At 25.8% G+C, this 11,664-nt stretch overlaps 2 protein-coding genes and 1 long non-coding RNA gene across 4 annotated transcripts; 2 read left to right on the top strand and 1 right to left on the bottom strand.

The window, feature by feature from the left end:
* Positions 2,592-5,380, top strand: LOC107611762 (amino acid permease 2-like). The gene is made up of 5 exons (XM_021108378.1): positions 2,592-2,608; positions 3,151-3,203; positions 3,458-3,688; positions 4,146-4,239; positions 5,035-5,380. The coding sequence occupies exons 1-5, from the start codon at positions 2,592-2,594 to the stop codon at positions 5,258-5,260; spliced, it is 621 nt and encodes a 206-aa protein (XP_020964037.1). The 3' UTR covers positions 5,261-5,380.
* Positions 5,681-6,297, bottom strand: LOC107611761 (amino acid permease 3-like). The gene has a single exon (XM_021108377.1). The coding sequence runs from the start codon at positions 6,281-6,283 to the stop codon at positions 5,681-5,683; it is 603 nt and encodes a 200-aa protein (XP_020964036.1). The 5' UTR covers positions 6,284-6,297.
* Positions 7,746-8,829, top strand: LOC110265794. 2 transcript variants are annotated; one of them, XR_002352118.1, is made up of 3 exons: positions 7,746-8,426; positions 8,538-8,593; positions 8,795-8,829. It is a non-coding gene; the product is annotated as an uncharacterized LOC110265794 (long non-coding RNA). The 2 variants fall into 2 exon arrangements; XR_002352117.1 differs by lacking the exon at positions 8,795-8,829 and having other exon boundaries at positions 8,538-8,728.

Below are 11,664 nucleotides of genomic sequence, written 5' to 3'. Positions count from 1 at the left end.
CAAATCGTGAATTTTTGATGACCTGAATTTGAATTTTGAGTCAGTTTAGCTTAATTTACTCTTATCTCTAACCTCAAATAAAATGTATAAAAATTTTATAAATGATTATAAGTGATTGATTCGATAAGAATCATTGTATATATTTATTTTTCTACATAAATATACTAAATAATGAGAATCTACTACTATAGTTTAGTAGCTATGTCATTCCTTATTAAATCTTGGTGAGTGGTTAGATCTTAAAATTTCTATTTTCTTATTAAATGGTGATGATTGGCTTAGCGTAATTTGTGTTATTAAATTTTGGTACTATTTTAGATTTTTATGATAAATTTAGTACCCAACCACTTATTAATAAATGTGTATTGAATTTTGAAAATTGTTAGACTGATAGAAGGTAATTGAGAAAGTCTAGGAAGTTAGTATTTTTATTTAAATTTAGTCCTTACTTAACTAATAAAAGAAAAGTGAGTAATCCTCCACTATTAGATGTAATCTTATACCATTAAAAATACTAATGATGACTAATTAATAACTACAAATCACAAAATCTACTGACTTCCTAGCACTCCTCATTAAAATTTATTATTTTTTGTCATTATTTTTAGCCATCGACTCAGTTATTTTAGTTTAATAATCCAATAATATTTTATTCTACTAATTAATAATAAAAAATAATAAATTTTAATGATTTTTTGGTTTTTTTTTTTAATTTTATTTGGAGGATAGTTGTATTGTAGAAAAATTATGATTGGACACAAGTGAGAAAAATGGTGAAATTATGGCCAAATAATTTGCAATAAATTTTTTAGAATTTGCCCAGCACTACAAGTCCGAAATGCTATCCAATAACTTCAAGCCATTGGAACAATAATTTGGCTCAATTCGCCGCAGACTCAATTTAACGTATCATGAAAGTCGCTTATTAGATTAGGCTTTTTTGTCATTTTAGGTATCATTTTAGGGATTTTTTGGTAATTTCCGTATACAGTAAAAAACAAATGATTAACTTGAAAACGGACCGTACATGGAATAGCAGATTTCCACTAAAGTGGTGTGGTATATGTGAAAGCTTTCCTATCAAATATATTGATATTGATTGAGAAATTTCATACATATATATTTGTCATAATGTGGTGACAGATTTGTTTGTGTGCTCTAAATATTAAATTATTATATTAAGTGTTCAATTTACACTAACTTTTAAATATTAGTATTATTATGCTAAAAATTATAGTGCATTATTGGCCATTGTGGAAATAAAAAAAAAGGAACAAGCAACCCTAGGAATTCGTAGGGAAAATGATAGGTTTTTACCTATTTGTGTAGACATTATTGGATGCAAGAAATGTTGGAATATACAAACAGTTCCTAGAAGTAATATGGCTTGGACCATATCCTTTGCTTGGAAATCTCCAACACATATACAAGTTATATTAATAGTTATAATACTATATATTAATCAAATTATTTTATTTTCCATTATTATTTCCAACAAATTCAGTAGTGGCCTCTAAAAGAATGTTGATATATTTAGGTACAAGAGACAGTTTCACATTAATTTGGATTATTTGGTCGTGTTGAATTTGGCAAAGATATGTAGCAATCAATTAGCACTATCTATTTGTGAAGAGAGGCTTTTGACTAACTTTGGCGCTATAAAAAAAGATGGGTTAGATTCAAGTTCTTTAATAATCCTTAAATTTATTTAAACAATTCTAAAATGAATTAAGCAATGATACATATATGGATACTTTTCTTAATTTAAATATATTTTTTTTTGTTTTAAAAATTATTCATTTAGAAGAAGAAATTAACATATCATTGCTTAATTTGAGAATTACTAATTGGAATAGATATATAAATAAGTTGAGATAAATTTATTAGTAGTCCATATGTCAAATAAATACATTATTATTATTATTGGAAAACCTTTCATGTTTGGTATAAGCTAATAAAGGTACTCAGCTATTTATTATAATAATAATAATAATAAAGAAATGAAAGAAATGATATATATTTAGTTACGCACCCTTTGAAAAGCAGTAGTGAGTATAGACATTAAATAAACCTTTGTAATGTATGTTTGGTCATTTTCTTTGTTGTGTCACAGATTGAAAAGCAGAAAAGGATAGCACAGGCTCTTTCTCCCGTACTTCAGACAAAAGCTAAATTCAAGTGCTAGTGCCATTTTTTTTTTAAATTTTCATTTTGATTAATCACGAGGTAGTTAGTTAACTCTTTCTTCTCATCTTCTTTCTTCTTTCCTTTAATTTCTTAAAAAAATTAATTACAAATTTGATTTTTTTTTTTGCATTTTTTATTTTTATATTGGATTGACGATGGTGATATTTTTTTAAATTATAAACTGTTATGATGTTTATTTTAAATATGATAATAATAAACTACTGTAACATAATTATTGATTACAATAATGCCTAATAAAAACTGATATGATTTTATAATTAATATAATTAATAAGTAGATTTGATAAGAACGGTAATAAGTAGAATGATAAGAGAGTGAGATAAAAAATAAAACTGATATTAAATGATATAAATGAAGTGAATTATGAAAAATTTTGGCTAATTATGGCTGAAATATTTTGGTTACTAAACTTTTTCCTAACTAAATTGCCATTTTTTTTTCACACACGTTTTATTTAATTCTACAAAAAGTGTTTGTGGATGCATCACCAGTGCGCATCGTCCCCAACTCCTTCATCAGTTGTAATTTGTTTCCCGTGGGTCGCGTCCCTACCTCCTGGCGTCAAAGCCCTTCCAGCGTCTTCTCCCCCAACCCAGTCCAATAAGGCCTCCTCTATATGCGTTTGATTTTTTCCTGTTAAACTCATCAATCATCATAACTGCATGATATTGTGCATTCCGAATCTTCCTCGTGAGTAACAACCCATCCCACAAAATTCTCACTCCCCTTTATTACCGCAACATTACAAGCGCCATAGCTAGAAAATACTTCTGTAGTGGGGAGACAATCGACACAAAAAGATAACGTATAACACACAAACCCTTGATTACCACCAAACCCTGCACTATATCTCTTTTCTATTTAATTCCCTTTTACACTTATTAGTTCTAAGGTAGAATAGTTATATTTAAAGTCTCCTGAACATGCATAACACACTGTTAGCCACCATCAAGATGACTCACTCTATGATGACGACGGCCGCCCAAAACGAACAGGTAATAATAATACAAATCAAATTAAACTAATCCATGTATGTTATTATTATCATCTCTTCCTTTTCTTTTTTTTTTTTTATTTATAAGAAAATCATAGAAGAATAATCGAAGCTCTTATTGATTATACATGAAGAGATTTAATTTCAATGGTGTTTTATTATAAAAAGCTGTAAATAACGTTATTAACTTACATATTAATTATTCAAATGGATATAATTTTTTATGATATTTGATGTATATTATATTTGGTGCAGGAACCATGTGGATGACAAGCTCATATATAATAACAGCAGTAATTGGATCTGGAACTTTATCCTTAGCATGGTCCATAGCACAACTAGGATGGAGTGGTGGCCTTGTTGTTATGATTTTCGGTCTCGTCACCTTGTACACTTCACATTTTCTTGCCAATAGTTATCGTGCCGGAGACCCCATCACTGGCAAAAGGAACTACACGTACATGGATGCGGTTGAAAACATTCTAGGTAAGTATAAACAAAATTAAATTATATATGGATTTTACATTTACAAGCAGATCTTTTTCAATCTGATGATGCATTTTGAGGAGATATAAATGAATTTATGTGTTTTTTGTTAATTACAATTACATATTCACGTAATATTAAAAATGACACATGCAACTTGAAAATGTATATTTAATTTGGTATTTTCTTATGATAAATTTAATTGTATAAGTATAATTAAGGTGTTTATTTTAGTTGTACATTAATTAAAACAATGTCTATCTTGCTGTGACTACGTAGTTTATTTAATGATTAAAAAGCATAGTGGTCATATATATTTCATTATAAAGTGTTTTGAAAAATAGGAAACTATAAAGTGTTTTCAAAAATAGAAAACTAACTTATGATAGCAAATATAATACATTAAAAATTAAATATTTCCATAAATAATATTGGATATGTCATAATTATTTTACAGGAGGAAAAAATTCCATTTTTTGTGGGATAATACAGTATGCAAATCTTTACGGAGTTTCAATAGGATATACAATTGCGGCCGCCATTAGTATGATGTGAGTTCAGTTAACCCTTATGTTTATTTTTGAAATCTTTAAAACTTTGAAATTGATTTCATTTGGTCAATTTGTATGTATATATATACTAATATACTTTGAATGATAATTATTTTAAAAAAAGTCCATTTTAATGATTTAAAACGATGAGCCGTAAGTTGAAGTAATTTGGCACTTTTTCTTCTAATTAATTTTAAATTTTTATGGATAAAAATTGAAAGGTTGAGCTTTATTTTTTTCATAAAAAAAAACTAATTTCTCATAGTAGATTAATTTGCTAAGCTCAAATCAACTAGTCATATTTCACTAGATTTTAGATAATTAATTTAACAATCTCTACTAATTTTTAGCCAACAACAAGTCAATAAGAATTTGTAAATTGTACTCTATACTAATTAATTATCATTAATTAGTGATTATTTAAATTTTATTTTTTTAAAAAATACAAAATTAATGATTATTAATTGCAATTGTTTAAAATTAGCTAATTAAAAGATATTTTACCTATACTTTTTTTTTAACCTAATTTGTATTTGTTGTTGGTAAATAATGATATATATCTAATCCAGTATTCTCATTTAGTCACCAAAAAAAAATCCAGTATTCTCATTTATACTAATAGTAAATTAAACTCTTAGATAATACTAGTAAAATAAATAAATATAATCTAGTTAAAAGAAAATTCATGTATTGTCTTTTATTAAAATTATTTGAATCTTAGCATAATTATTCAGAAGTTATAAAAAAGACAGTTATGTTTGAAATTGATTACAATTTATTGGCTTTGATTGGCAGGACAATCACAAAGACAAATTGCATACATTCCTCTCATGCAAAAAAAACATGCCATGTTTCTGGTAACCGATATATAATATGGTTTGGGGTAATTCAACTTGGATTTTCTCAAATTCCGAATTTTCATAAAATGAGATGGCTCTCAATACTTTCGTCAATGATGTCCTTCACTTATTCCTTAATTGGTCTGGCTCTTGGAATTGCTCAAGTTTCAGGTTATATTTAACTTGTTTTTCTATTTGAATTTGCTTAATACAACTAACACTCTCTATTGTTGAATACAAATCATTATATGCATTAATGAATAAAGGTTTAATTTGGTGGTATTTTATATTCTAGTCACTAAAATTTCAAAAATTATTAATTTTATTTTTATTTTTGTAATATTCTATAAATTGTTTTAGTATCTGACTAGTTAACTATTATTGTTTTATTAACATGTTGAGTGATATATTTACATGTTATTTTATGCTATACATTAATAAAATAATATAAAATTGATCATAAAAACTAAAATTAGTACTTTAAAAATTTTTTTTGGTGGTATTTTTTAACAATAAGAATTATTAAAACATACTTTGAAATAAGAATTATTAAAATACAACTAAAAAGTAATTAATATAGAATGTTGGACAACAGATTTGGGCTACAAGCTTGCACTGAATGGTTTATATGTCTTAAGGTCCAATAAGACACCAACTATAGACCCAACAAGTGCAGCAAATGTTACCAGGAGACAGAACATACTCAAACTTTGCAAAAGAATCCAACTCCCACTCCATTTTGGGATCTTTTTCTGTTTGATATACATTTCCACTGGAAAATAAACTGATAAGGGCCAAAACCCTAATGCCCCAATCACTCCTAATATGTCATTAAAGAACGGAATCAACATAGCTATAAGAGTGCTTACCACAACATACAATGATCTCCAAATTATTCTAAATATATTTAGGTTGTATGAGGGTAAAAATGGGATTTGAACTTTGTATTCTTTTCCAATTATTTCCCATTTTTTAGTTGTCCGTTCTTCAACAAATGCAAAGAGGGGTTGAGAATAAACTTGGTATGCTCCCACCAGTTGAATAATTAATGCTAAATTTGCAATATCAACAAGCCAGAATGGTTTATCAAACGCTGTGAGTAAGTTTCCTGGTGTTGAATTTCCAAATGCACCATATCCTATGCACCCACAAAGAACATAGAATGTTGTGGTGGTTGCAATACTTAAATTTGTAGCCCTCTTCATGGTTCTTACTTCCAATGGAGATTTTATGGTATCCTGTTTAGTCAGTGTATTATTATATACTCATTAATTTACATGTGAGAAAAAAAAGTTTTTTTATTATTTTTTAAAATTAAATCTTTTAATTTAATATTTTATTAATCTCTTTATTTTAAATGATCTAAATTCTACACCAAAACTAATTTTTTTGTATAACTAATATATTTAGAATACAGTTGTATTTAAATACATACATTTATTTAGTTGATTTCTATATTGCTTCCTTATATTTTTTCTTGTGTTTAAATACATTTTTTTTCCAATGTATTAATGGAGCCGCATTTATTTTAAAACTAATGATTAGTATATAGAAAAAAAGGGTATACCTGAATTTCAATGAGAATATCAGAAAAGGAATATGCAAAGGCTATGTTGCCAAGAGCTTGAAATATTGCCCACACTTTTTTGGCGTGTGTTTCTGCTTCATATAAACAATTAACATTCAACTACCTACTTTAAGATTTTGGTATTTTTAAATTTATTTTGTGATATTTTATATAACTAAAATTATCAATTTATCATCTAAAATAAAATTTAAAGTATTCTCTTTTTTAACATATATAATTATATAATCTGCTAAAAATTCGTCTTTCATCTTATTTCAAAGTCTGTTTTAATAATTCTTATTGTTAAAAAACTCTGTTCAATTGAAGGTATACATTTGAAGGTAAACATTTGAAACATATATAAAATGGTATACAAAACATTCTTCTAAAATAATTATTGGTTTTTCAGTTTTTAGTCTTTATAAAAATTAAATTAGGTTTTTTACTAATAAGAGATCCAATGATATAATTAAGAATACTACAAATAAAAATTTGAAAAAAAGATATAAAAATAAATCAAAGGTAAAAGTATATCATTCACATGTTACGAAAATAATTTTAAATGCTTCTATTTTCATAAAATTATTTTTAAAAATTAAAAAATATAACAAAAATAATAAAAAAATTTACTTTTTTAGACATAAATAGCAAACAAATAATGATAAAAAATGTTACGCATATAATTAAAGTGTTAAAAAATACATAAAAAATAATCCAGGCTATTACCATACCTCATCAAAGCACCTTCTACCATAGGTACTATATTAAGGTCGAAATCAATTGCCATAAAAGCACCTTCTACCATAGGTACTGTATTAAGGTCGAAATCAATTACCATACAAATTATAATGATAACAATAATTTCATGTAAAATTTCTTAGTTGATACACTATTGTGCTTGCAATGGTGTTGTTCTTGTGATTTTTGAATGAATATGATTGAATTAACATAGGATAAGTTTCATGTTTCATATCTCCAATAATTGATGATAAATACCATAACGGACAAAGAATCAATTGCAATTATTTAATGTAATTGATATTATAATTATCGTTTTTAAATATAATTATTAATCTTTATTGTATTTTTATATATATAAATCAAATTATAAAAAGGAATATTAATTATTGATTACAATAATGCCTAATAAAAACTGATATGATTTTATAATTAATATAATTAATAAGTAGATTTGATAAGAACGGTGATAAGTAGAATGATAAGAGAGTGGGATAAAAAATAAAACTGATATTAAATGATATAAATGAAGTGAATTATGAAAAGTTTTGGCTAATTATGGCTGAAATATTTTGGTTACCAAACTTTTTCCGTACAATATTTATGATGCCAACTAAGCTAAAACTAATTTCAACTAACTTCTCATTAACTTAATTTGTCTTCTACCTATCCTTCACCTTCATTACTCCTAATCACAATTTTATAAAAATTTACTTTTTTATTAAAAAAAAAAAGAAAAAAACGAAATCACTGATGATTAGTTGTGAAACCTGTCCTTTATATATATGTGTGTCATGTTGTTAATTGAATCTGTCCATCTGCTTCTACTTCCAAACTACACAGTAATAAAGAAGGCTAACATTCATCTATTTATTTAACTATCTTTTTTTTTTGGGACACAAAAGAAATTAAATTGAAGAAAATCATCTTCTTTTAAGAAAGAAAAGTAAAAATGACAGGTCTAGAAGTAGATGCAAATGGAAATGGCTCTTTAAAAAAGTTGAAGCCAAGTGAGACCATAGGAAAGAACATCCAATGCAGAGGTATTAAGAATGTGCCACTAATTTCTCTTAGCATATAATAATTATACATACCCTAAATTAAAATTGGTTGCATTAATTTAAAACAGCTGCCATGACTTTATGGTCCTGCAGAACTCTTTGTGGTGGAACTGGAACAAGTTGTTATTTATCCTCTTCAGAAAATGGAGGTTTGGATCAAAATACTGTCATACCGATCTAACATGTTAAAAAGTTGAGGTTCATATAAATATATGTGTGTTATAATATCTTGTTATTAATTAATGAATTAATAAAAGTTATATGGTCTACATATAATTTTCTCATATTGATTTTATTTCCGGTTTTATTTTTTATTTCCCCTTTTTTCTCTGTTCTGAACCAAATTAAAGAATGAAGCTCAGCGCGCTTTTCCTCGGATTTTTAGAAACTTTAAACTAGATCAAACTAAAAACAAGTTAGGCTTAATACTTTAAATAAAGTCTTAATAAACTACAAGTCAAACTCAGACCAATTAATTATATAACATGCCAGACCTATTAAAAACAAAACTTGATCTATTTTTATCTTTACCTCCAATAATAGTAATAGTGAAAAGAAGAAAAAGACAATTAGTCTTTTTTTATTGCTCAATCAAAGACCGCTATTAATCAATTGGCTTCATCAATTCTGAGTGTATATTTCGATTGGCATAAAAAATTGCATAATTAATTATGTGCATCTTTGATGATATTTAATTTTTTAATAAGTCAAAATTTCGTAACTTACTATGAGTTCAAAATCAATTATACAATAAATAAAAAGTATTTATAAGATTATTAATTTATCTTTTCTTTGAAATTTAAAAGTCATGAAGATAATTTTACAATTGACAACAATAATTTTTTTATGTTAAATACAAGTTTGATTAAAAAAGAAGAAAAAAACAACCAATAAAAGCCATCAATCTCCTTCATTATTGCAATAAAAAAATTAGCAATCCCAAAATTGTTTTTATAAAAATAATAAAGTATGAAAACAAAACATATAAGTATACAACCATATTATGAAACATCAAATTAACAAAAAAATTCTTAATCAAGGCTCCTATACATTCCTAATATATCATATTTTTTTTTTTACCAATTTTCACGCTATTAGAATCGTTGCTGTCAATAATAAACAACAACACGTGGTAGGCAAATTAGAGTAAATAGTAAGTGATTAATGTGGTGTTAACGTAGCTGTTGCATGTGGGATCTTGATTAAAAATCTTTTGTTAATTAGATATTTTATGATATGCTTGTATGTTTTGTTTTTATAAAAACAATTTTGGAGTTGCCAAATTATTAATGACAATGTTGAAAGAAATTGGTAGCATTTATGGGTTGTGTCTTTTTATCTCTCTTCGATTGAATTTGTATTTAACCATACAAAAAAAAGATCATTGCTATCAACGGTGAATTATCTTTACTTTTTTCATTATAGAAATTTTGATGTCATCTCATAAAACTGCGTGTTCCAAAAAACTAATAAACCGATGTGTAGAAGATTATATTTGTAACAGAATGATTTGGTTACCCAAAGTAAATTTATTATGCAAGCAAAAAGCAGCCAGTACGTTCTCTAAGTTATTGATCTCAAAATAAACTCTTTTTCACTTTGCGTATTTTCAAACAGGATACTTTAATTTCTAGCTTCTACATATATTCATACATGTGATTGCAAATTTAAAGAAGAAATTCATACAATAGACTTTTTTTTTAATCATGGGGACACAGTTGTCGTGGTATTTGTGGACAGCATTATTGGTTCTACTCATCAACACATGTTAAGTTTGAGCCAAAGTTTTTAATATAGAGTAATGGTGTTACGAAATTATTATTTAATCACTTTTTAGAATCTTAAATATTGAATAAGATTGGTTTGTAATAAAAATATAAGAAGTTTAATTTGTCGGTGTTTGCCATCTCTCACTAATTAATTTGGTTGCATTATTGGATTAATCATATTAATTTTATTTTTTTATTTTTATTTACAAAAATTTTCAAATGAGTTGAGAAGAGAAGATTGAATTAAAAAACAGTTTTTAAATTTGAATAAATAAACTACTATACAAAAATCTGGTTTAGAAAATAATTTCTCATTTTATTTTGTAAGTGCAGAATAAAATTAAAACAGGAAAAAAAAAGAGAATAGGAGAATAATGACGCTTTGATATATTTTAGTTCGGCTATGATGACTTATTTCTAATCTCAACCACAATAACGGTAACATTTTTACTATAATCAAATTGAATTATAATTACTAATGCTAAGAGACTCACACTTTTATAAACCACTTAAACTATTTCAAACTTAATAAATCACTTAGGTATTAACCCAACCTAATTAATGATAACTAAGTATATTCTAACCGACACACTTTTAAATACAAACACTCAAATAATGATTGAATTTCGATTTTTGTATCAACTCCTCTTTTTGCCTTTTTTTTTTTATCTTTTAAATTGATCTTTAACTCTAGACACAAAAGAATAAAAACACACTTAATATGATAAAGGAATAAACTTGTATATCAAATCATATTTTATTTCAATTATTGCCTTTTTTCTTGTCTTTGTTCTTCTTATATAGAGATTGATATATTCTTCTTTAAGATTGATATAATTTTGTTTTTCACAAAACTAGTCATTGCACCAATTATACTTATGTCTTTGGCATCAAGGAAAAGATCTTTTCTTTTTTGTTCTTCAAGTTCGAATAGAGTAACTCCTTATGAATATGATATGATTTTGGAGTGTATTTTTGTTGTCTTAATTGTGCATATTTTTTTCTAATTTGACTTGATCGTTGATATCATCTTTGATTAATTCTTATAATGTGTATCACAATGATTAGTTATAATAGGAAATAGTTAATTATATTTGTCATCATAAAGTACAAAATTAATTATTGACTCAACAATTTAAAAGATATTAAAATTTAGGTAAATTCAACGTCAATTATTTTAGTTGAATTAAATCGTACTTTTAGATTTTTTGAATGTTTATACAAAAAATACTTAAATATCTTCCACCAAAATTGTTTATATAGACAATCAATTTAGAATTAATTGTGTCAATCATTTAAGATAAGGAGTGTTTATTGTTGAAAAGATCATAAAATTTTATCTCAATTAATTTAGATATATGAGGTGAAAATCAGTAGAATATCTAACTAAGACAGCAGATAAGATAAAAGATAAATATGTGGTGAAAAATAAAAAAAATGACCCAAAAATA

The sequence above is a fragment of the Arachis ipaensis genome, chromosome B08 (assembly GCF_000816755.2).
Source record: "Arachis ipaensis cultivar K30076 chromosome B08, Araip1.1, whole genome shotgun sequence".
Lineage (NCBI taxonomy): Eukaryota > Viridiplantae > Streptophyta > Magnoliopsida > Fabales > Fabaceae > Arachis > Arachis ipaensis.
Note: the sequence above shows the minus strand (reverse complement) of the source record. Positions and strands in the feature narration are given on the sequence as shown.

What these genes read in the sequence shown, in the direction of transcription:
- LOC107611762 (XM_021108378.1), top strand. An exon ending in TGCGGTTGAAAACATTCTAG is followed by an intron (nt 3,689 to 4,145) that starts GTAAGTATAAAC and finishes ATTATTTTACAG; the next exon opens with GAGGAAAAAATTCCATTTTT. An exon ending in GCGGCCGCCATTAGTATGAT is followed by an intron (nt 4,240 to 5,034) that starts GTGAGTTCAGTT and finishes TTTGATTGGCAG; the next exon opens with GACAATCACAAAGACAAATT.
- LOC107611761 (XM_021108377.1), bottom strand. Translation starts at nt 6,283, where the DNA reads ATGAAGAGGGCTACAAATTTAAGTATTGCAACCACCACAACATTCTAT.